The 26,047-nt window shown below is 42.1% G+C and overlaps 1 protein-coding gene across 1 annotated transcript in view; it reads left to right on the top strand.

The window, feature by feature from the left end:
* The window catches only part of znf407 (zinc finger protein 407), a 153,172-nt gene that overhangs the window by 1,441 nt on the left and 125,684 nt on the right, over positions 1-26,047 (top strand). Inside the window, exons 2-4 of the mRNA XM_020597248.1 lie at positions 876-1,604; positions 1,941-4,166; positions 11,521-11,635. Of these exons, the coding sequence (XP_020452904.1) occupies positions 941-1,604; positions 1,941-4,166; positions 11,521-11,635 (3,005 nt within the window). The 5' untranslated portion in view covers positions 876-940. The remainder of the gene's footprint in view (positions 1-875; positions 1,605-1,940; positions 4,167-11,520; positions 11,636-26,047) is intronic.

The following is a 26,047-nucleotide window of genomic DNA, read 5'->3' as shown; positions in this document are numbered from 1 at the left end:
TGTATTTACACTTGAAATTATCACTACGCTGTCTTATTGACAAAAAGTGTGAGCCTAGATGAATGACAGTATTTGTTATTGAGTTGACTTAAATCTTCACTGAGATCAAAGGTGTATTTACACTTGAAATTATCACTACACTGTCTTATTGACAAAAAGTGTGAACCTAGATGAATGACAGTATTAGTTATTGAGTGAGTTGACTTAAATCTTCACTAAGATCAAATGATTAAATTCACACATCCTATCAATAGATAACGAGGGTGGCAATTGACAGATTGTGGAAAATCGGTAGTTTGACTACAGTTTGCCATACATGTTGCACAAAGAAGGTATGCTACAAATACAGAAAATACAGGGCAGAGAAGAAAAACTGTCTAAGTTGCAATGCACTGAGCTGTCTCAGGCTGTGAAATTACATTACATCTGACACTACAAAACAAATGTCAAAACTTTGTGAAGCATTAGAGATATCTCTATTCATGATTAAATGTTATTTATGTTTGGCAGTCACTGTAGCTCCACTGGATCATGTCTACAGGCATTAACCAATGCATCCTAAACCAGCAGTGACATATGTATACTTCATTAATTGCTGTGGCTTAAGCTCTCATGTTTGTTGGTCATTTAATAAGCAGCAACACCCAACTCTCATGCTGGTGTTTGTGACTAACAAGCTGATTGGAAACACTAGATGGCGACATTGGCTTGTGTTTGGTCAATTAATGTTATTGAAGGACTGGTCACTTTTCACTAAGTTTTAGTTTTTGCTACAAACTATTTCTGGTAAATGCATATAACCTGTTAATTTACTGAACTGTGTTTCAAACTATTGGAGATGCCTGGCATCAGTTCTGTTCTTTTTTTTTCTTCAGGGGTTTGATCCAGCTTTGATAGCAATGGTCAACTTCACTGTTGTATAATTTTAGAAGGATATGATATGAATAAAACGTTGATATCAGGAGAGGAGGCTACTGAGGACAAAGTTTCTGAAAGTGACACCAGTGGGAAGGTGCAGCTGAATGATGTGGAAATGGAGGAAACTAAAAGAGCCTCTCCCAGTAGGACTGCTGAGTCCAGTGAAGCAGATGAGGATCTTGCTGAGAAGCTATGGCCAGACTCTGTAGCTGAAGACCGGGACAATCTCTGCACAGTTTGTGGCTTCTCAGCCAAATGCCCGAGAGCACTAAAGATTCACTATGCAAGAAAGCACGGAAAGAGCTCAAAGAACACAGACAGAAATACTAAGCCAAGTGAGAAAAGTGATGAAGTCTGTGATGTGAGTCCAGCTGAAATCCAGCAGGAGGTAGAGATGGAGACAGAAAGTGGAGTAGAAGTTCAAGAAAACCAGGAGTCTGATCTTTTAGTAGTAAAATCTGCAGCCACAAAGAACACACAGAGTTTAACTAAAAAGCAGAGTGTTTTAGACAAACATCAGGCAGATCAAGAAGGAGCGATCCCCACCCAAGAGAGAAGAGTAAGCAAGCGAACTCCAAAACCTAAGATGATTTATTCTTGCAACTACTGTGGGCAAGAATTTAGGGACAAGGCTCCTCTGGATGTTCACACTCAGAGATACCACACCAAAGACACCCCATATACATGTGAGTATATGCTGTTATCAGGTTCAGTCAAAGCTGAAATGTTAAACTAAAGATGTCAGATGGTGTGGTCTTTTTTTCTGAAAGATAAATCTTCCAAGTATTTGTAGATTTTACAAGTTTTAAGAACGAAATGTTAATTGTAAATTCTTTTGGGGGGAATTTTCACTTAATGTAATATTAGCAATAGGTGGTAGCTTTAGAAACCTGCAGAGCTAAGCATTCTTTTCACTCTTTATGTATGGATTTCTCAGTATTAAGATTGCACATATTTATTTAATTATTTAACTGGATGGTTGAAAAGAGATCTGAAAAGTGTTTAATTGAAATGTCTTTCAGTTGATGTTGACGAGAACATGGGAGAAGAAGATGAAACTGAGGATCCTGGCAGCTCTGTGAAGACTACTTCAATACAAGTGGCACCCAAACGTACAATCAGCAGGTTCCAGCTGAAGTGCGCATACTGCGAGTTTAGGGTCAGCACGCCAGAGCTGCTGGAGAGCCACGCTCGAGTCAAACACTTGGACCAGGAGTGGTACCGCTGCAAATTGTGCAACTTTTTTTCAGCCACATCTGAATGGATGGAAGCTCACCTGTCCTCCGATAGCCACATGCAGCTGCAGAAGGGGAAAGACAGTGCAGAATCTTCCTCATTTGAATTCTATGTCGAGAGCGTGAGCAGAGATGATGCTGATGGTACAAATATAAATGATAAGGCTCGGGTTGGTGGAGAAAAGGTAGCTATTTTGGCAGAAGGAGAACAGGAAACTGAAGAGGCAGTTGAGGCTGCCATAGCGGTGTTGGTTGAGGAGGAAGATTTAGAGCTTGAACCTCCCAGAAAGAAAAGAGGAAGACCAAAGCAAGGGGCCACAACCACCTGTGGATACTGTGGCCTGGTAGTGTCCAACGCTACCAACCTCAGCGTTCATGTTCGCCGCAAGCACAGCAAGGAGTATGGATACAGCTGCACCCTGTGCAACTACAGCTGTGTGACCAAAGGAGACATGGATCGTCACTGTATCACGAAGAAACATGTTAGACGTGCACAAGAGTGTGCAAATAAGAACTCAGTCAGCAATGACACAAGTGCATCACCGCAGGAACCCACAAGTGCACAAGCCCAGGAACCAAATGCAGCCTCACATACCATTAACAAAGAACAGGAATCTGAGAACCAGGCCTCTAAAGAACACAGCGGAGAAGAGCAAACTCAGACAGACACAAGCCAGAAAAAAAGTAAATGTGACAGTGTTAATGCTTGCAGCCGCTGTGATTTTGTAGCGCAATCAGTCCCTTCCCTCCATCTTCACGTCAAGAGAAAGCACACTAAAGACTTTGAGTACGTCTGTCTAGCATGTAACTACTATGCTGTAACAAGCAGGGAGATGCTTCGCCATGCCAACACAGACAAGCACAAACAGAAAAGCCAGAAATACCCGGAGCCACTGGAAAGAGAGGGACGACGGGCTTTGTCACTGAAACCGAAGGAGGTCATCGAGCTTGGTGGGGCAAACTCTAATCCTGAAGATGAACCCCCTAGCCCCATAGAGGAGCCTCGGTCTTGTTCAAATGACTGTCAGCCTGCGGAAAGTCACAATACAGCTAAATCATCCATCACTACAGAACCTGGTGATGATGTGGTTACTATGCCTGGCAGTACAGATGAGAAGCAAACAGAGTGCATTACCTCTTCCAGTGATGGTGAACCAGATCCAGCCAACCCGACTAATAGACCCACAGTGCTGTCTGAATCCCAACAGGCTCCAGCAGATCTTCAGCCTACAGCAAATCAGTCCATGCAGCAGAAGAACCAGGAAGAAGGGGATAAACAAGCGGAGGATGAGCATTTAAATGCAAAAAGTGACAGCTCGCATTCAGATACACAAATGTCCAAAGCCCATTCCTTTGATGCCTGCATTGTATCCATAAAGGCCCTTGCTGAACAGGAACAGGCACTGCAGGAGGGCCTGGCTGTGGAAGGTGAAGCTGCTGTGATTTGTTTGACTGGAGGCTCACCGGTTCCCTCAGATCTTCTGGCTCCCAGTTCTGCATATATCAAGAAACTGAAACACAAGGACGTGAAGGAAAGGGAGGAAACCAAAGGAAGCAGCTCTCGCATACGCTGCGAGGACTGTGGCTTCATGGCTGATGGCATCAGTGGCCTCAATGTCCATATCTCAATGAAGCACCCTTCCAAGGACAGGCATTTTCACTGCTTGGTGTGCGGCAAGTCGTTCTACACCGAAAGCAACCTGCACCAGCACCTGACCAGCGCCGCCCACCTCCGCAACGAGCAGAACAGTGTGGAAGAGTTGCCCGAAGGGGGAGCGGCCTTCAAGTGTGTGAAATGCACAGACCGCTTTGAAGCGGAGCAGGATCTGTTTGTTCACATTAAGGAGAAACACGAGGAGCTCCTGAGGGAGGTCAACAAGTATGTGTTGGAGGACACAGAGCAGATCAACCGTGAGCGTGAGGAGAACCAGGGCAGTGTGTGCAAATACTGTGGCAAGGTGTGCAAGAGCAGCAACTCCATGGCCTTCCTGGCACACATTCGTACACACACAGGTATGTATCAGGCTTCTGTTAACTCATGCACACTTCTGCCTACAGTCTGTATCTCACACACATATAGTATTTACACTGATGCAACAATGTCATTGTTTTTCATTTTCCTTCATTAATACTGACAAGCATTACATTTTGACTCTAACCCCCCATCCTCCACCGCAGCCCCCAGACTTTTGGAGTCCCCTGGCTGATTAATAGCTAGGTAGCATATTTCTGATATATTTTGATGCAATTTAATTATTTATTAAAATTGCAAATAACATTTTGATTAGAAAAATGTGAAAATGCGTTTGCTTAAATGAAATAGAACAACTTTTCAGTTGCTGCATAAATGATTTAACCTCCTATAATTGACACAGATTGGGTTTGTGCACTTTTAATGCCTGTTTAGCACTTGAACACATTAAGTTGGACTAAAAATCCCAAAACTAAAATAGTAATCTCTTTCAGTAGTTGCTTGACTCTTAGGCCTTTGTTTTCGGGTATAACATTACTGAGTGTAGAGATGCAGACTCTTCTTCAGCAGCTCAGGCTAATGTTAAGGCTACTATCTGCTGCAGCCAGGTAATAGTTGTTTCAGTAGAGGTGAAGTTAAAGACTGATTGAGCTTCAGACCAGCAGGAGAGAAGCTAATGGACCCCAGATTGGGATTCCCTGAGCAACGCTTGGTCAGAGACATGTGCGACTCATAATTGATGTGTCCATTACCAAGACTCAGTTGTAATTATAGTCAATAAGTCTCTGTAAATGTGTTAAAGCTTAGGCTAAAAGCATTGGAGATCCAAAGAGAGGTGGGCTAATAATTTAAAATAATCAATGCAGACGTATTCAAAGCCTTTAATTTCCCTTGTGTCTGTACGTCCATGTTTGTGTATATGTGTGTGAGTGCTTGTATGCCTAGTGAATGTGTGTATATATCAGCCTTCATGGCTAGGCGATTATCCTCAATCCATTAAGATTTATCTTGTCATTTATAATGCAAAGCAGGGCTGCGTTGGTCAGGGGTTTGGCTGGGAAATGTCCGGCAGGTTAAAAACACAGGGCGCTCCATTACTTTTCCCTGACTATGTGTATTAATTGCTTTTAAAAATCAACTTAATGCAGGAGCGAGATGTGAGGGTGCCATCAATAAATGCCCTTCTCTGCCTTTAGTGGTCCGTCCCCATTTTAGCTCAAATTTAAATCAGACTTTAATTGAAGTGCATGTTCTATGCTTAGCACATGTAAAACCTAGATCTAATATTCTCTGCATGCCCTCCTTGAATACTTGATGTACTTAAAACAGCGTGCTGATTTCACACCATCAGGTCATCATACCGTATGTCTGTAAATGCTGTGGCCTAAAATGTGTGGCTGTAAATTACCCTGAAGCTTTGGTACTTCAGTGGTATAAGAATGATAACCAATGTATTAGTTGGGCCAGAGAAATGGCTGAAATTTAAGGAAACATTTTTGCCCTTTTATAATGGTATGTATGCCAGTCACCTTATGTGCCAAAGTGAGATTGCTTACTGCTCAAATCGGATTGCTTAAAGTAGAAAGAATTGGATGTTAAAATCCCAATGATTAATGCTGAGCCCCCACTCTCTTCTTATTAATGGTTAGTCTATATGTATTCATAATTTTACCCTGTGTCATAATTCTTGAGTTTCGAGGTCACTTACTTAGTGTTACTTAAGAAAATGAAAGCTGTGACACTGAGGTCCCAACAGATGGCTTCAAGTCAAGGGCACAATGTGAGGCTGCATAATATGAATACTTTTTTTTTAGGTTTATTTCTTTTTATTCAATTGAGTTATGTTCTTGTTTATGCGATTACATCTACATTTTCATTGATGCTGTTTTTATTTGTGGAAAGCACCTACAGTATTTCTCTTCATTTTGACAACATATGCCAAATGCTATTATTGCTAAGTCCTCTCATTACAGTGAATTATTCACCTTTTATATGCTGGTCATTTATTCTGGGAGTTTGTTTGTGGGGATGCGGAACAGCACGGTGGGGTTCTGCCAGTCTCTGGGCTGGGAGCACATCCAGGTCCGTTTAATTAAGACCTAGATTTTATTCACTTGATTAATCAGTGAAATCAGGAGACCATAGTGGGAGGCTGAACACAGATTTATCAATTTGTCCTTTAAAGGAAGCACGTGCTCATGCTTGTGGGATACAGCTGGAATTTGCATTTTTTGGCAAATTGGTCACTTTTTCACTGGAGTGAGTTGTCCGAGCTCAGACTGAGCCTGGTTGTGTAATGGGCACAAATGCCATGCATACATGTTCACATGCAGAATGTGTGTTTGTAGAAAAAAACTGAAAAGCTAAATGACAAGTGTTCCTGAGCACCATTTAACCAATACGGGCTTTTGATATAGACATTTCTAAGATTTTATATCTTGAAATAATGTAATGTTTTTCCTCAGGATTTTATCTTTTAGTAAGTGTATCAACATTTGAAAGCAATTTTGAAACATCATGTAAAATTAAAACTCCACTGAAAGCACTGTCTGCCCTCAGACACTGTGATGAGGGAGAATCTGTCAACTGAATTTCACCTCCAATATACATATGATATTTTTATTATATTTCTAAGCCCAGGTCCATTTCACAACCGGATGCAGAACTGAATGGAATAGGCCAAAATGGCCCAAACGGGTACATAGAATGTGATTACTATACCAAGGGTTTTTTTTTTTTTAAAGCATGTTGGACAAGGTTTGAATCATCTCCATCACTCACCATTGAACTAATCAGTGCATAGAGTTTTGAAGATCAAACAATGGAGGGGGACCAGATGGAGAGAAGCATGTATTGGAAAAGGTGAAAGCTGGGTCACATTGAAAGTAGCCGGTACACGACTGAAGTATGTACAGCTCTAGATCTAATTGCTGTTTTTCCATGCCAGTGCCTCCTGCTGCAGCCGTCACCATGCAGGCAGTGGAGGAACTGGTAAAACAGTGTGTGCAGAGGGAAGTGTCCAGGCTTCAGAAGTCTTTTGATGAGCTTGCACAAGACCACAAGAAGGCACAGGAGGACTTTTCATATCTCAGGAGAACTGTTAGGGAGCTGGAGCAAGAGCTGGTCAGGGAGACTCTCCAAAGGATGGCAGAGAGGGTAAAAACTATGAAGAGCGAATTTTATCTCTATCTCTTGAGCAGATTCCCTCATTGCACCTTTCGCCCTCACCCAGGCCCCCACAGACACAGGCCTCCTTGACTTGTGGAGAGATGCAATTTTAACCTCACTTGCCGTCATCACCAGATACAGCTTCCACTAATAGCTCTACAATGGCTGTACGATCACCACCAACCCCTAATATCTTACCAGACATTGTTTTGCAGACTGTGGATCCAGAGGTAGAAGACAAAACCTTTACTGTTACAAAACACAGTTATGGCCCTCAGTGCCCAGATGATTATGCAGCAAAGATGTTTATGATGATGATTGTGGACTTCCCCACATACCTGTCCTGGGCACAGAAAGTGAATTGGGATGGGTCAGAAGGCAAACTAGGCCTTCCCAGGAATGTTATTCCAAAGTTAAAAGACCTTCTTCAGCACCGTGACGAGGACCTTTCAGACTGGGAATGGACAGGCATTAGAGACTGTGTTACTGAACGACTGAGAAATCCCAGGACCGAAAGGTGCTTTCATTGAAAAAACTAATAAACAAAAAACGGCGTCCTGTACATGTTGCTGTGTCCTTAAGATAATGACAGTGATTTAGCTATATAGTAAATCACTGTGGTGGTGCTTAGAACTTTTTAACTATTTTATTAGAAATGTTAGTTTTTTTGTTTTATTGTGCAAGCTCTCATATGTACTTGGACTTGATGAGTGTGGGCAGGTTTCTAAGTATTTAGGTTTTGCTACTGTAAATGGCAGCTCCAGGTGGTATTTTGTTTTGGGAAAGTTCAGAGCTGGTGGGGTTTATTTATTTGTTTTTCTGATGGAAGGGGACATGGATTTGAGTTGGCTTTAGTCAGTTGTGCTGCGTTTCCACTGTCACAACCTAGAGCGGTACACCCTGTGCTTCCCTTAACTGTCACCTGGCATAACCTCACAGGCTGATGTGGACCATCCTGCTTTGCCTTTCCACTCTTCTTTCCGCTGTGTCGGTCTCTGTTTAGAGGAGGGCAGTGCTGCACTCCTCTCTCACGAGCACACACACAAAGCTGCATAGGGGGAGAGCAGAGGACATGAAGGATCACTCCATAGTGCAAAAATTAGCCAGTAATTGAGACTGTATCAGTTTATCAAACAGCTGGTAAACAAGAAGAACACAAGCTTTCAGAAATATGACTCTCTTCCTGGGGTCCGCTTGCTGAAGTTCTCGTTTTACCTCTAAACCAGTGAGTGTGTTTACACACCTTGCTTGTAAAGCTATTAGATGAAGCATGGACATGCTGGCATTTAACCAATCATGGGTGACAGCTCTGTGAGCACCCACCCCTCCCAGCTCGCATTCCTGGAACTTGAGTTTAGTGCTACTTCCTAAGGGGTGCCAAAATGTAGCTTCCAGAATGCACCTCCAAAGCGGGAGGCAGTGGAGACAAAGTGTTAAACAGCTTGACACGTTTTGGCAGGTTCCTATGGTGGAACACCCCATGAAAGACTTCAGTGCCCTGGCCACCAGTGCAACATATAGACAGTTAAGCCGTAGTACTCCAGGTACTATCGGGATATGTGTTCTACTAATGGACTATCAACAACACCCGTCTGGTTACTGGTTAGGCAACAAGGTGTCTAATCAGTGATTATATCCAGTGTTAAGGGAAGTGAAAGCTCCAGTGTTTTTGGAGCTTGACCCACATTAGGTACTGAAGCACAGAATCTTTCAGTCTCTGCTGCTTCAGTTTTGACAGTTCTTTAAAAATGTGTTTTTGTGAGTCGACCTCAGCTTTATCACTGTGATATCTCTTTAATACAGCTGTGTTTAGCCACTGCAGGAAGAAGAGGTGCTTTTCTCTTTGTCAGGTCCCTTCTGGCATGCTGTTAAAGGATATTGTTTGCTGTTGATGCACACAAGTGAACTTTTTTTTATCAGGCAAGATCATGTTTAACACTTCGGTGACTTGTGGCGCTGCATTAACTGTGTTCTAATCCATTCACTTATGTAAAGTAGATCTTTTGGTAGGCAAAAATGATGAAACAGTGTGACAGATGAAAATGTGTGGACTGGACCCAGAGTGTGATGGATTATGATTACCTGTACAGGGCTTTCTGTGCAAACTGTGCAGTAGAGCTGTAGCCAGCCACAGTTGAAACTGGGACAGTCTCAGGTGCTAGCAGTGTTTATTAGCTGGTTGTACAACGAGAAGTTATTCATATGAAAGTATCATGTCTTATTTTCTAAGCCCACACCTGAAGTTCAAAGCCAAGCCTCTGACAATAGTATGTGTCATGTGCAAGGGTTAAGGCTTCATCTTGTGTGTGTGTAGTGAAACATTGCACGAGGTTCTTCTTTCCTCTCAGGAAGCCAAGCCTTTGACAATAGTATGTGTCATGTGCAGGTTAAGGCTTCATCTTGTGTGTGTGTGTAGTGAAACATTGCATGAGGTTCTCCTTTCCTCTCAGGAAATGAATTAGTCATTCCCTGTCTCATCTGGGATGTGAGAAAGCCACATCGCTCCTATGTGGATGGCAATATTAATTTAACATGACACTGCATTGATGGTCAATTTCAGTTTCACGGAGGCTATTTAAGTGGAGTGGTGGAGTATTAATGTGATAAGATGTGAGAACTGAGGGACGTTACATCCCTCTCCTTTCTGCCATGTCTCATACTCAGCCAGCCATCTGGACAAATCAGCTCCCCACATGCCTCTCTCTCACCTCAACGCTAGGTTGTGTGTGTGTGTGCGTCTGAGTGAGTGAGAAGGAGAGAGAATGATTTGTCTCTCTTTCGGTTTGCCCACGAGTGATTATGTCTTGTGAATTTAATGTGTGTGTCTGTATGCACATACATAGGTGTGAGGTGGGGTTCTGAATCTAGATGTAGCTATGTCAGTGTGGTGTGAATGTGTATGTCTGTCTTTTTGTTTTTTTATGTGTTGATTTTGTTGTGTGATTCTTTGTGTGTGTGTGTGAAGGTGTCTGCACATTTAGGTGTGAAGTTATGTATAGGGATTTTATGTGTTTATCTGCCTTTATTTGTTCTTGTGACTGTGTACTGATTCGTGTGTGTGTGTGTGTAGTATACTGTAGGGACATGTGAAATGAAGAGGCTGACTTTGCTATTGCCCATGCGTGGACTCCCCCGCCCCCTGTGTTTATGGGCCTTGTTAGCACAAGCTTGCCTTTCAATCTTCGTTACCAGCTTAAAATTCGATGTCGTATTTCCAGCTCACAGCAAGTGAACCGTGTATGAACGAATTAGTAATCTACACAAAGTGCTTAATCAAATCAGCAGCTGCCCCTGGAATAAATATTGTAGAATGCCTTGGGATATTCACTGGGAGAGGGTGAGGCTTTGCTCAAAGATGTGTACATGGGTATCATACTGGGCTGCCACTCAGACTGGAATGTGGCACTGTGTGATGTTGGCCTAAGTCTGGCTCACACTGCCAAACAAAATATCCATCTTATTTTGACAAATGCAAACCTTTAATTTTGTTAGGTTTGTTAAAGAGTGTAAGCTTTAAGGCTGAGTTAAAGGTTTGGTTTGGTCAATTTTCAAGTATACTGTATACAGATGTGTTTCTGTGGTTGTTTTTAAGGACCCTGTTCCCTCTTTTAACTTGAACGAGTAGATGTTTGTGTGTCATGCAGGTAGCTCAGGCATCTGCCATCGCAGCGCTGCTCATAAGTAACGTATGGCAAGCAGAGGCTTTGCCACTCTCTCAAACTCTACCCCACCCTCTGGACTTATTAATGACAATAATTAGAGAGAAACCTTCTTGCGAAGCCCGCCAGAGTGATTAGCGCTTTAATGATGGAATGGGAGGTAGTGAACGCACACGGAATTGATTTACGTATTCTCCCTGACCTTTTGAATCCAATTTACGCATCCACAGGCAAATGAAGAGTAGGTAAGAGATGAAGGAGAGTGACAAGGATAGATGGAGAGTGAAAGAAGAGACGTCTGGCACTCGGAGTGTGACTGTAGTTTTTACCGACATTGGTGTAAGGGCATCTGTTTTTACAATAATGAAATAATTTTGTAGCTGTGAAGTTTGTTGAGGTCTGAGCACAGAGCCGACAACTTACATTCATAGCACAGAAAAATAATTTGTAATGTAAAATCAAATTTCTGCCCAGCTGTTAGGCAGTCATGTTTTATTAACATTTCCACTTCTTTCTTTCAAACATAATATTCTTGCCAAATACGAACTCTCCCTGCTTTGTTTTGCAGGATCTAAGCCCTTCATGTGTAAGATCTGCAACTTTGCAACTGCTCAGCTGGGAGACGCCCGGAACCACGTGAAGAGACATCTTGGCATGAGAGAGTACAAATGTGACATCTGTGGGTGAGTTACAAGGGCTAACAGCTTTTAAAAGCAAGTCTAGGATCTTGGACCTCACTCCTTAAAAGGGTGATGAAACTGACACTGACAAGGAGTGGAACAAAAGCTTGTTTTGAGTCTAGTGACAAAGGAATCATTAGGGAGCTGAACATTCCAAGGAAAGATACTTTTCCATCTTTTAATAGCGAATGCACTGTGTGTGCGTGTCTGTGTGTTAGGCTGATATTGTTGCAATATTACATCTAAAAATAGCCACCTGAGAATCAATTCAGCCAGATCAGGTAGGTTTGGGTCCAATATCTCACATTGGAAACAAATCTGGGGATTGTTCATGTTGAGAATTGAAACTGAGAAGCCATGAGTAACAGCAGGTGGGTGGTGTCCTCACATGGAGTGGTATCTACTAATTATCTATTGTACAGCCCACCTTAAATTCCATTTGTCTCATGCTAATTCATAAGTCAAGTCTATTTAACCCTGTCTGACCATAGTAGGCTAAGTGGGATGGCTTTGCTGCTAATCTGATGTAGATTCCTTTTGAAATTGTGAGATTTTAGTTGATAAAAAAAAAAATACTGACACCTTTCACCCACTGCCTAAATGAGCTGCTAATCTGAATAATTTCATTTGTTTTTTTTGGTGTCGTATGGAGAGTTTACATTTTGTTTGAAAGGCTCAGATCTCATCAGGGTGTGTAGCATTTACCAGTAAAGTCATACCTGAAAAGGTTTGGCACATTAAAACACTAAACACACAGGCTTGTTATTTATTCAGCCAAGAAAACAAAATTTTAAAATACATTTTTAAATAATGACTAAAAAAAAAAAAGAAACTAGGCTTTCCCAGGCCTTTCTTAAAAGACATTTAAATGTATTGCTGCTAGCCGACTTTCCTTATGAATTAAACGTTAAAGGAATAGAGTTTATTTTACCTTCTTCATTGTTTCAGCAGTACAAATAATCCTAATTGGTTGTTTATGTAGGCAACCACAAGCCTATAAATACCCAGTAGTGCCAGAGCATAGTTATTATCCCACTACCTTGTACCCCCTACGTGTAGACCATATGTTGTGTTCAGCTTGTTTTGTTCCCATGGTAGACCCCCTCACTGCCTTGCCGTGTTCAAATGGACGTGTTAAGCTGTTTAACATGCAGTCGGGGAATAGAGTAAATTGTGGGATTTCCAGCTTTGTGCCATTTAGCTTCTGTGGCTACACGCTAAGATGAAGACATATGTAAAGTTATTAGTTTCTCCCTCTGCGTAATCCTGTGTAGACTGTTCCATTTAGTTCAGTCACGGGCCGATTTTTGTTCTTCTAAAGCTGAGCAGAGCGAGTGTTTTTATTTGCTCCCGCTGATGTTCGCAAACATATTACAGCAGGAGCAAACACGCTTTGGTTTAAACACAGCTTCTCCTTTAATGAGAGGAAAGCTCATGTTTCACAAGCCCTCCAGCTGAAAACCTTCTCCTTCCAAGTGCTGCAGAAGTGCCTGGCTTTCACCAAGCATCTAGCTTTACACACGCACGCACGCTCACACACATACGGAACAGCTCTCCAATATTCCTTTAAATGGGACTACTAAATACAGCCCCTGGTTTCACAAATCATGTGGATGGAGGAGCTGTGTGCTGCCAGTGCCAGCCACTAGTGACAAATCGGCCCGGTGTGTGCTTTCAGTACTGACTGATCACCAGGCCATCCCTCCTCTTGACTAAAGAGCAGCAAACACAAAGAAAACCCCTAGAAACATCCTCATTAAGGCAAGAGCCATACATACACATAACCTTCTCCCTTCCCCAAACTTTTCACATTTGCTGATATGTCCTTAATCTGAACCTAAAGCACATTACTAATGGAAGTCCATGTTTCAGTTATAATGTGTAATGTGATTACCCGTTTTGTTTTGGGTGACCTAGAAAAGTAAGATTATAGTGCGATTAAGCTCTGCATTCTCTTGCGGATACTAATGACAGAGCAACGTTTCACATAAGCAAAAAAAAAAAAAAAGTTTCAGGGGGGATTTTTATGTGTAATCACCATTTATCATTTCAATTAGCATGGCAGTATATTGTGACTGCTTCATACAATATAACATTTGGGTTCCTACAGTATAATGCTCTTTGTGCTTCCAGACTCTTGGGCTTTGTGGGTTTTGTTTGCCGTTTTGTTGAGAGCATTGGCTCAGCTTTTGTTTGTGCATTTTTTCTTATTTTTTCCCCTTACCTTAAACATAAAACCTTTGCTCACTGCCATCGATCGCCATGTTTTCCTGTTAAACTTTCAGACTAGAAGATTACCTCTGTGTGTGGACACTGTGAGTGAGTGGATGTGCTGCACCTTCGCTGTCCACCTCACTTTAGCTTCAGCCCACTACTGCTGGTTTCTTCTCAGGAGTGGGGGAAGTTGTTGATAGTTGAAGATCATATTGTTGTGGCATTCAATTAACAAATGCAAATGCAAGGCCCGCACAGCCTGGAACCCTTGACCATGCTGCCAGTCAAACCTGAGCGGGCTGGTCAGTGCCTCGCTCATCATCGCTAACACTTTATAGGCTTTCTCTTGCTGCTTAACCATTTCTGTCACTTCCTTCACATCTGTTTGGCTGTGTTTCTGCTTATCCATCTGCCTGTGCCTGTGTCTTTCAAGCCATCTTAGTTTTGCCTATAAAGAACTCTTAAGGTGCAAAAACAGCAGAAAAACACAAATTGGATGTTAGCATGTAAGATAAGATTTCTCATATTTAATTGGTTTAAAAAAATCCTCCAGCATGTGAGACGGCAGATTCTTGTGTTTCCTCCTGGAGTGTTTTGTCCACATTGGGGCCCGGCCACTTAATGAGCCTCCTCCTCTTCTCTTCCATCATCTACCAGAAAGGCCCTGAACTCAGCATTTCCACCCTCCTGCTCTCTCTTCCTCCCCAAAGATGCAATGGACATCCAGTGCTGTTGTAGGTATTAAATTATGCATAAACAGTCTAAATGCTTTGAGGCATTGGTTTAATATCTCAGCCTGGGCCTTAGAAGTATTAACACTATCATGGACATGGATTGTTCTCCTGTGGACTGCCATTTTATGATTATGGGTCATAAGCTGCCTGTTTCCTTGTGTCACTGCAGGAATTTGAACAAAACTTAAAAACCGTTGCTTTCTCACAACACAAAGTTTGCAGCATGCTAAAGTTTGCCCTCTCTGTGGAGGAGGCTGCACTGTTTTTCCCCTCCTTCCCTTCCTCGTCTCAGTTTTCTTGACTTTGTGTTGGAGAGAGTATATATAGTCATGATTTCATGTTGGGTGTTGTGTGTGTGATTTGACTGTTAACAGGATGGGGCTGGCTCATGTCAGGGTTTTTATGTCCCCCCTGTCTTGTGAGATTGTCTGGTCTGTTCCCAGAATAGCCCATCAGTTCCGCCCTGCGTGGCTCATCCGCTGTAATGTGCCTTAATGCCCGGGCCTGTATGAGTAGTGTGAGGCCTGGCAGTGACAGTGGAGGAGCATCTTAGCTTGCTGCTTATCCAGAGAAAGCCGTCACTTAACTCAGCCCCTCTATTGTCTATCCACACCCCTCTCCTTCTCCCCTGACGTGATTCTCTATAATCCTCAAACAGATTCTGGTTAGAACTCCCTGAGAACTATTTTTACGTTTTTCTTTTCCTCCCTTCCTCCCATTTAAACATTAATGGTTGTTGCAGATGAAGAGAGGGATCCCTATGAAGATGATTATAATGTCACTCTGCTGATCTCCTGCCGCCCTGAAATAATTGTACATCATCGCTTCATAATGTGTCAGAGGGACACGTTGGTGGCGTGCAATTAAAACCGCAGAATATAATACACCAAATTACTGCCTGTCAGGCCTATGAACAACACACACTGTATTTGAGTTACACTTAATCATCACGTACATTAGCAATTTCACTAAGATGCCTCCACCACCAACCCCTCCGCTTATACGGCATGAAGCACACTGCTCCTTACAAGCTGAAGGATTGTGGCTGTGATACGACGGCTTTGGGGTAGCTTTGGATTTCTGTTGGGAGTTAGACCCCTTTGAAAGCTGATAGTGTCCTAAATCATTAGGATGTGTGTGACCAAACGTGTGTACCATGCATGTGTGGGCAGAAATTCTTAATTAATTAACACACAACTAAATATTTACCTCAGACTCTGTGAACCTTTTGTGTTTGCATATTTCATTATTATTTTTAGATGTCTAAAGGTTGATGAAAATAATAATACACTTGGTGGCATGTAAAGTAAGAAAATATAAACACTGGGTGCACCCACCTCAAGAAGGACTACCAACAATCTTATTTATATTTGTTGAACACTTTATTATGGTTTGCATTAGAATTTATCTCATAAATAGTTTTGTCAGACTAGAAAAAAAAGGTGGTGAACCTTGACCCAAGGTTTATGTTTTTCACTGTATACGTGCACTTCTGCCAAAGGTAAATGGACCTATATAGTGCTTTTCTCTGCACTGAAGCACAGTTAACACAGTATCTGTCCAGTCACTCATTTGCACACACAAATGTTCACATCAGTAATATCAGAAATAGGAGAAACGTGGGGCTCGGTATAGATAAAAAAGTCCGACTTCTGACTGGTAGTGAGTTTATTCTGTGTGCTCCTTATCTTTTATAATAAATATAATTTTGTGTGCTCATCAGACACAGGTATTTATTTCAGTCTGGAAGACGTATTCTATTTACTGCTTTGGATATTTGAGTTTGTGTCTGGGAACATGGTCCTTGTCAGTCACTGAAGTCCCCCTCACCGAAATAAACACATTTTGCTCTGATGCATTTAGCAGAATTTAGTGTGCCATTATCGGAAATGAAATAAGTAACGTTAAAGGTCATTTGGAAAATAATGCAGAAAGGCTGGTCCGGAAAGGTTAAGTATGTGAAGGAGCTGTTCTGATGATAACGAGGGCTGCGTATGGCTCAGAGAGCTCGGTGTTCTGGTTTGACTCGGCACTCTGCGATCGCTCTTTATGACCAAGACAGCTTTACAGCCCGTTACCCCCCGTAACACGATAAAGCGCAGCATAATGGATTGGATGTGTTTAGTAGCCTTGGGCTGATGTTTGTAAAATTAATGTTTTTTGCAATAGAAACACACTCATGCACAGGTACACATTCACACACTGCAAAAGGCGAAAGAGGGGAGAGAGAAATCAATTCTAGACAGCATCGATGTATCAGTATAAATCTAGCAGCGAACAGTTTTACACTTTTTATACTTGTTGTGGAGCTAGATTGTCAAACTTTATTTCCTCTCAAGTGACGTGTCCTCACACATATCTCCCAGCTTAAGAGATGACATCAAACAATGGCTTCATTAGTTGAGTTTGGATTATAGGCCTAACGCTCAGCAGAAACGCAATGAATGAATGAATTTGAAATTGCACAGCCCAAGTTCTGTTTGCCCGTCGGGCTCATGTTGGTGAAAGGATGCTTTTGAAGAGTTTGAATGGGTCTCCTCCGCTCAGCAGCTCTGAACGTGAGACACAAAGAGAGGAATCTCTGTCAGCAGATCAGTCCTATTAGGTTCTAATAACAATCTCATATTCTTTAGTGGGCCCACAACAGGGGCCTCGGGGCTTCATAATCAAAACATTTCCCTTTAATCAAAGACAAACAAAAACAAAACACTGGGTCCAGGAGCTAAACGGCAAGATCAGTAGTTAAGCTGGGGAGCCAACACAGCACATAGGCTTATGATAGTAAGTTATTCTACTCTTGAGGACTGCCTAAGTTAAGAGGCTATTGTTTGCACCGTGTGTGATCTCAGTAGCTTCTCCTTTAAAACGCCAAACTTCTTGTGGCCTCAGCTGTTTTGGCTTGTTTTTTTTTAAATCACTTTTTCTTGTTAAATCTCAACTTGCATGATTTGCAGGACAAAAATAAAAAGAAGTAGTCATTTTTGCTTTACAAGAACCTTTCTTGGTAGCATTGATAAACTGGAATTGTAAAGATTCATATCAGCTAACAAAGGGTGACAAAGAGCTGCATTTGGTGGAGAAACATGAGTCAAATTTTACAACTTCTCTTCAGTGCAGATAACAAAAAAGTTCAAACGTTGCCCTCTAAAGTTGAATTATTATAAAAATATTGCTGAACAATCTGTTCTATAGAGATAATCATGTCAAAGGTATATTGTAGGAGGAAAAAATAGAGGGAAGTTAATGAGTGATTAACAACAGCAATTAAAAGATGAAGAGGAAGGCAGATGAATAAAGGGGTGTAATTAAAATATCAGTCCTCTCATTGTCAGAAGTGCAAGTGTCATCCATTGCACACTTATTAAAAAGCAGGGTGAAGGGGAAGGAGCAAGCGACTCTTAATTCCAGCAATGTCTGGTAATCTGCCCATGGATGGAGCAGGAAAAGGCAGTAACTCATGTTGAAGTGTTGGGGCCATGTCACAGTAGGTTCACAGTCATGCATTTCTCTGTTGACACCCATCGGGGCAGACGATATTTGGCAGTCAGGAGTAATCTAACTTAATTAATGGGATGCATATTTGATGGAGGAATAAAATATCCCAGCTCAGCAAAGTGGGAAAGGGGAAAGATTTAGTAGGAGTTAAAGGTGGAGGGGAGAGTAATTTGTACATTCAGTTTGGTTGCTTGAGACAGAGGGGGAGAAAGGGAAGGAGAGAAAGAGGAGATGGAGAGAGAGTGGATTGAGGCTGATAAAGATGGCAAACAGGAGAGGGGAGGATGAGAGATGGATGGTTGACACAAAGCTGAGCTGATATGTAGAGGGGAATGAGCTGTCCCTCCATTGAGAGTGCCATCAGAGTGACAACGTTTGATTTAATTGAAATCCGGACTGAGCCCTTTCTCAGCACAAACAGTCACATTACGCTGGTTTGCAAACTTGTGGCAGAGCTGCCGACTGCCAAGGGTCTTTTTAATATTCATGAGGGGGCTTTTAAGGGTGTTCTGGAGCGGTCTCCACCCTCCACTACCACCACTGCCGCCTGCTTTCTAGCATGTCTTTACTACCAACACACACACACCTCACACTCACTCACACAGTAGACGCACGATGGGCAGGTTCTCCCAGACAAACCCGTGGCCTGACGAAAAGCTGTCATGCTGCTCTTAATCTCCCCTGGCACTTTTTAATTGACTTCCTGTAGGTATAGATTATTTTCACGATGAGTCTGCCACCGAGATGTTTGATACCGTCCTGGAGACTTGCATCTGGGATGCATGTAGCTCACTGGAGATGACGCTGCTATCTGACTCTGTCTCTTTCTCTCCCCCTTCCCTTCTTCTGTCTGTCTCTCTCTGTATCTCTGTATGTGATGGCCAGACTTATTGGGGGACCAGGGGAGAGGTAAAATGCAATCAGTCATTGCCATCATCATAATTGAGCTGATGTACCTGCTGGGAGTGCTGGGGAAATGTTGGCTTGGTTGAAATGGAGGCTCTTTGTGTCCGACTGAAATGGTTATTAGCATTAGACCAATATACAGGACAGGTATAGGCCTTCTGTGTGTAAAAAAAAAAAAGGGATATCAGCCATAGCCAACTCATATGATGATAACAATGTTTATTGTATAATTAATCAACACTATGCAGTTTGTCTGATGTAAGTCCTTAAGTGTAATGAAGCACTTTGATCAGATTCCAAACATTTACCCATGTTATCCATGTTATGATTAGCCGTTAGGTCAAGTTCATTTAAGTTGTATAGCCCAGTATTATTTATGGTGTCTCAATGGACTTTACGCGCCCACAACATCAGCAGGTTATAACCCAGCCTAAATTAAGAAGACCAACCTTCTCGGATGGGTGGGAGCCACACATAAGAAAATGATATTTACAAAAGTGGTAAAGTTACAAAAAACAGTGAGCTGTAAGACTTATTAAGAGCTCTGTAATCCAAACAGAGGAATTTCAACATGTCCAGTGTCCCGGCGTTGTGTCTAAGACTTTTTCCATTATCACTGCAAGTTTTCCGATATTTTGGCCTTGAAAATTGTGACATTAAAAGTTATGAAATACTGGCACAAACTGTCAGCTGTCAGTGGCTGGATTCCAAAAAACATGGTTAGTGATACAAGCCTTCGTATCCATCGGTATGCCAAATACCGCTCTCACTTTGTGTATCACATGTGGTCTGGCCCACACATGCTCACACCAGGCACACAAGCAGACAGGGCCTCCGCCTACACAAACCCGTCTATTTACACACTTTTGCACTGAGCCACACACACTGTCCTTTATGATAAAACACTGCACACGCTACAGGTTTAACAGGCACAGTGTCTCTAAGATCATATTTGTGGTTCTCTAAGTGAGGTCGGGGTGGGGGTGGGGGGGCAGCATGAATTCATACTGGGGGTTAATTCCATTGTTATTTTTAAGTCATGAAGATTAATCAAAGATAAAATACAAACATTTCTTGAGCGCCACTCTTGGCAGTTCTACAGTAAGGACAGATAAACAATAACTAAGGAAAGAACTGTTGTCAGATGGTGTTTATTAGTCATGATCTTTATAATTAGGGTTCCATTTTCTGTTGCAGATCTCCTGACAGATTATGTAAAATGTGTTCAGCTTCTCTTTTTAATGTGTCACATTAAGTTTGCCACTTGTCTCAGTAGGTGTACAGTACATGTTACTTTGGGGCCTCGTGCTCTATAGACCAGGACTTCATAGTATCCTTCAAGTGTAATAACACACCAAATCCCTTGATTCTCAGATTTATTAAGTAATATTGACCATTGTCTATGTGAAATAGATAATAGGGTGTGATGAATGTGTGACATTAGTGATGAAATTACATCAACCTTAACAGGCTATTGTATTAACACACCTAGCTGATTCCACTCCTCCCCACTGCCCGTTTAATTGATTAATTGCTGACGTGGATGGATGAGGGGTTGTGGGTTCTGAATCGGTGGCTGATTGCTAGTCAACCATAAACAGGAGCAGCCACAGTGGGCCCTCAAGGGCAATATTCATGCTCCCCAACCTTATGGTGATTCCTTATCCAGCTCTGACAAGAGAAAAAATATTCGGCCATAAAAACGCTGGTATCACTGGGCTGACATATAAAGCCCTTTGTCACTTCCTCACTCTCTCTCTCTCCCTCTCTCTCCCTTTCCTTGCCTGTGTTTCTTTTAGCTCTCAGTCGTTCAGCACACCCGTCGGACTCTGAAATCACCCATCCTCCTCTGCATGTGTAGCTACAGTCCCTCAGGTAGCCCCTGCGCCTCCTTAGCTTTAAATATGAGCAAATAATGGCGTAGTGAGTGATGCTGCCTGTGTCCTTGACTGGGATCCTCTGTGTGCTATAGCCACATCTCACTGTCTCCTAGCCCTGTGGGACGCATAAAACACCCCCCTAGCAAAACTTCCTAGGCTTGTTGGTGGTATCTGCTGGATGGATGCTGAAAGGCAATGGGGTCTTTGTGTATGTTTATTCAAGCGTAGAGGGGGGTAGATAATATTTACACTGCTGTGTATTTAATGAGAGGGACACTATGTCCACTTTAATGTGTTTGCATTTCAGATGTGGTGCAACAAAGTTATTAAAACGTTATACGGCATATCACATCGCTTTTATGTCTTACAGTTTGTTGCCTGCATCTTCCGTGGCCCTGGTAGCTGCATCCAGTCAGTGAGGTTAGTGAGCATGGTAGAAACGTGACCACTAAAGTCTCCTCACCAGCACAGTTACCACCCAATTGTGCCGAAGCTCCTGACAGGGGCAGACAGATGGGGGTATATTTTTTGAGGAGGGTAAAGTATAAGGAGGGGGAACTGTTTGCCATCCAGTCTGGCTTTCACAAGTGTCAAGCCTGCAGGAAAGGAGAGTGGACATGTGACTAGAGATGTAGAAGATCCCATAGTCAACCAAATTCTCTTCGCTCCTCCTCAACCCTGCACCACATTAGCCCCCACGCCATGGAGCCCCCCCGGACCCAGACGTAGGTCTGAACCCCAGCAGCCGGCCGTGAAAACGCTGGCACATCGATTTCTCCTGCAGGAAAGAAAACACTGAGCGTGTGAGGAGGAGTGTGTTGTGTGAAGAGGAAACATTTATTAATTTATTCTGTTTATTCAGCAAAACAAACAGAGGTCAGGATTATGCTGCAACACTGATAGCTCTCTGTCTGTTATAGTTAAATTTCAAATTAGGGGGGTTCACTCTGTCCAGTTTTGTGGTCATTTCAAAGCCTGCCTGCTGCCTTCCAAGGCCCCCAGCAAAATCTGATTACTTAGACTTTTAAACACCACATACACTTCAAGTAGTGCCAAACTGCTAATTTGTTTCTTTGCAACTTAAAGAAACTGACACTGGCGTTCATGACTTGTAGTCTTTCTTCTAAACATTAGATGGCGCCATTCAACTTGCTAGAAACTAACAGTCACGGATATCATTTGCAGTGTGCGACTGCCTGGTGTGTGGTACTTGTGGATCTCTTGCATGAATGAAATGCATTTAAGATTATGTTTGTTCTGCTGAATGGTTTGTTTAAGTCTGTGACACTTTTAACATTTATCTCAGCTGATATTTGACACTTTTAGGTGAAAACCGTGTAGAACATGTATTGTGCATAGTTGCATATGTTTGTGGTGATTTCAGAGCTGCTATGAGATTGAAAATGAAGTGAAACTGATAGACAGAGCTGGTTTATTTTAGATTACAGGTCAGTTGTTCAGTTAATCAAATTTGTAGATACCTACACAAGGGACTTGGCTCATTTTAATGTACTTGAGTGGCTACTTCCTGCCAAAGTAATATTTTCAAAAGTAGAAAATTTGTTAAGAGAATATTTCTCCGCGTCTGTGGTGAAAGCACCACAGTGGATGTTAGTGCTGTGCTAAATGAGTGGAGCTGGAGGCTGGGCTTGTGGCAGAGCAGTCGGTACCGGTGGCCCTCAGGGGCCGATCAGCGGGTCTCAGGAGAGGCTCCCCGCACCGCTGTATCACCAGGCCTGTCACAGGGGGACTGGTGCTGGGCTGGGCTGGTTGGGCGTGGGGCTGCTCTGATGATGATGGTGGTGGGTGGGTGGGTGGTTGGGCGCTGACATGCCGAGAGGGCAATTACAGCAAGGACAAAGACTGCACAGTGATAAGTCCCCGCAGCACCCTAATGAAGAGAGCAGGTTAGCCTGTTAAAAAGACTGGGGAAATGAACATGGATGGCCTCAGTGCATGTTTGTCTGTGTGCAAGTGTGTTTGTGTGCGTTTAACCTACCCGAGGAGGATACGTTTTCCGAGGTCATGTTGCTATCATGCTCGCTAACCTCCCTGACTGATGCCTTCCCAAGCTGGTGTTTTCCCCTCACAGAGCAAAAACAATCATTAACATGAAACTGGAAACCTGTGCATCTTTGTAGAATTGTGTTTCTGTGGCTGTGTAGAGTGGGAAAGAAAGTCCTGATGCACGCTGTTAATGAAATGAAATCTTTAAAATATCATGCCTTTGGTGGGTAATTGTTGTACATTAGTTGATATGCAAATTGTTTTTATCACCCTACTTAATGATTTTTTAAAAAATAATATCCTACTTAAAAATTCAGTACATTAATACATGGAATAAATTGATGAGTCTGTAGGTCAGCAGTTGTAGAAATATATTCTGGGTAAAAAAAACAGGGAGCTTAAAACAGAAAATGAAAAAGGGAAATTGGAAAAGGGAGTCTTTCTAGAGAAGGATTAACTGTGTTTCTTTTTGGTCACTTTTGCATATCAAGCCTGGATGTGATTGCAGCCAGACTGTGTTATCAGGCAACAGATCCCAGATGCACCAACACTCTTCTTCTTTTTTTTTTATTTTACTTTCTATTCTTCTAAACTTTTTCCTTTTTCCTTTTTCTGGGGAGGGGGCATCAGAGAGAAATGATGTGTACCTGATACTGCTGTGTTGGCACACCCTTCTGGGATCTGATAAGAGAGCCTCTGGAGCGGTGCTTATTCAAATCAGTGCATGTTCGCAGTGAATAGGAGCAGGTAAAGGCAATAAGATACAATGCGATAACCTTTCTGGAGAGGGAGAGAGAATACTTTTACACTGTTTCACAGCTCTGCTACACCAGATGAGGGATTTTCAGAGTCCAATTGATTTGGTTTATCATGATTTTTACCCCCCCCCAAACAAAAACTGTACACACACATTTCTATCACTGTTGCAACTCAAAGCAGATGTTTATACAGTTTAGTAATATATGGCAGTAGTTTTAGCATGAGGCTTTTTTATTTGCTTTGTAAATTGATCAGCTCTGAGTTCCTCATTGACCGTGGTCCACTACTGCTTTGGTGCTCCTCATAAGTGTGTGTTTGTGGCCTGATCTCTTTATTAGAGTGCGTGTTTGTGTGTAAATGGGAACGGGCAGTTTCATGTTTATATTAAATACATATTCAAATGTCACATAATGAATTTATTATTATTATTTTTTCTACATTCACTCTGTGTAATCTCTTTTAGACCGACTCGGGGATAAAACAGTGTGGGTGCTGCTTGCGAGTGAGTTTGGTCTGTGTGCGTGTTTGTCCGTGTGCATGTCACAAACATAAACATCACGTTAAATCAATTTAATTTAATAACACTGATCCACACTGATCAGTTTTAGAGCCACAGTGCAGAAATCTGAAGTGAGGCTTAAAGCTTAATTGTGGAGTGGAGGGCGGTGTGCCGTGGAGTCTCAGGGGGGTGGGGGTTGTAACATATTTTGCGTGCAGTCAGTGCAAGACTCAGTAGTGATAAACACTGGGGTGAAATGCATCCTCCAAGGGCCTCCGTGTTAATATGTTTGGCTTGTACTGAACTTAGCCTCTCTGCATTTGAAACTATGATGCAGTAAAACCACTGATTGTATTTTGATGATATGAATTATGAAGAAAATTGAAAAATTATTACAGTAATAACCATAATTACCATGACTAATAATTATGACACCTGTGTAATATACAAATAACATTTTTAATGAATTCACTACTTTTTTTAAAGTATAATTTAGGAAACAATTATTTCTGTTTGCCATGTTAATTCTTACTGTTCTAATTGGCCATTCATTTTAATAGGACACAGTATGTAGAAGTTTCATGTTCCTGCTTGTTGTGTTTGTGGCTCTTTTCCTTTCTGTATGGGTACATGTGTGTAAAAGGCAGAGAGAATGCTCCAACGTGATGTGTTGTCATCAAAATATGAAAAATATAAATATGTAACGATTTCATATATGTTTCATATAAATATTTTAGTATATTTGGAGCTTTTTAGCTTTATAGCATCAGTTTAAATACATTTTTGGATTGTGCAGATATTGATAATGCATATTTGTGACACGATGCTCTAATTTCCAATGTAGGAGACTGTTGTCCAGCTTATTACAGTCAGGGGTCAAATGAGCAGGCTCTTGCTAAATTAATCTCTTCTCTGTTTTCATGTTGACTCTCACAGTACGCAGCCTACCAAGTGAACGAGATAACGAAACACCCACTTTTCCCCTTTTGTAACCAAACACAACTAATCTAATACACTGTATTAGTCACCCATACTCATGTATGGGTGAGCAATTATTCTAAAAGTTTACATGCCGTGCCAAGATGACAATGGGAATACGGGCAAAGAGGACAGCAGGCACATTTGACGGCTGCTCTGTGATGCTGATAGGCCAAACGGTGGTGGGAACCCGCCACTTTTAATCTTGTTGAGTGTGACGGCTTTCATAAGAGCATGCGGTGACTCTGACAACTCTAATAAGGAGAGGTGACAGAGAAACTTCCTGTGTTAGTGACAAAACAGAGGGGGAAGGTCTTTTTTTTTTTTTGCGTTTTTGAATATAACAGATGAATTTTACAGTCTTAGACTGGATTCGTGCTGAAAGAATGTCAGCATTAATAAAGGACTGTGGGGACAAGGTCACACAGGTCCCTGTACAGCAGAGCACCCCTAGTCTGTTTGTGGCTTTGGATATAGGCAAAACATGCTAAGACATCTCCATGTACATAAGGTAACCGACTGCAGTTTTGCCCATCAGTGTCTCATTGCACGGTCTAATTTATGGTTCTTCAGCCTTTTTTATTCAAAGACAATCTCAGCTATGAAAAAAGAGAAGCAGAAAGGAATGATGCTTTGAGGATATAATTAAAGATATCGTTCAAAGAACAACTTTTTGCATATTTGAATTATTACTGTCGTTAAAAACCACACAAAATATGGAAATATGATTGCCGGAAGCACATAAATCAATGATCAGCAAGGCCTCAGAGCCCAATAAATATGAGGAGTTAAATACTTTAAAATGCAAATCACATCTTAAAATTTGCATATGGGTGAATTTAAAGGAAGTGTGCTTTCTTAAGACCCTCTGAGCTAGAAATGTGTGGGGCTGGAGGGGGTTCGGGGGCTGGGAAGGGGGGTGGGCACGAGCAGCCAGAGAGTT

The sequence above is a fragment of the Monopterus albus genome, unplaced genomic scaffold (assembly GCF_001952655.1).
Source record: "Monopterus albus unplaced genomic scaffold, M_albus_1.0 scaffold33.1, whole genome shotgun sequence".
Taxonomy (NCBI): Eukaryota; Metazoa; Chordata; class Actinopteri; order Synbranchiformes; family Synbranchidae; genus Monopterus; species Monopterus albus.
This window is presented reverse-complemented; position numbering and strand designations above follow the sequence as displayed.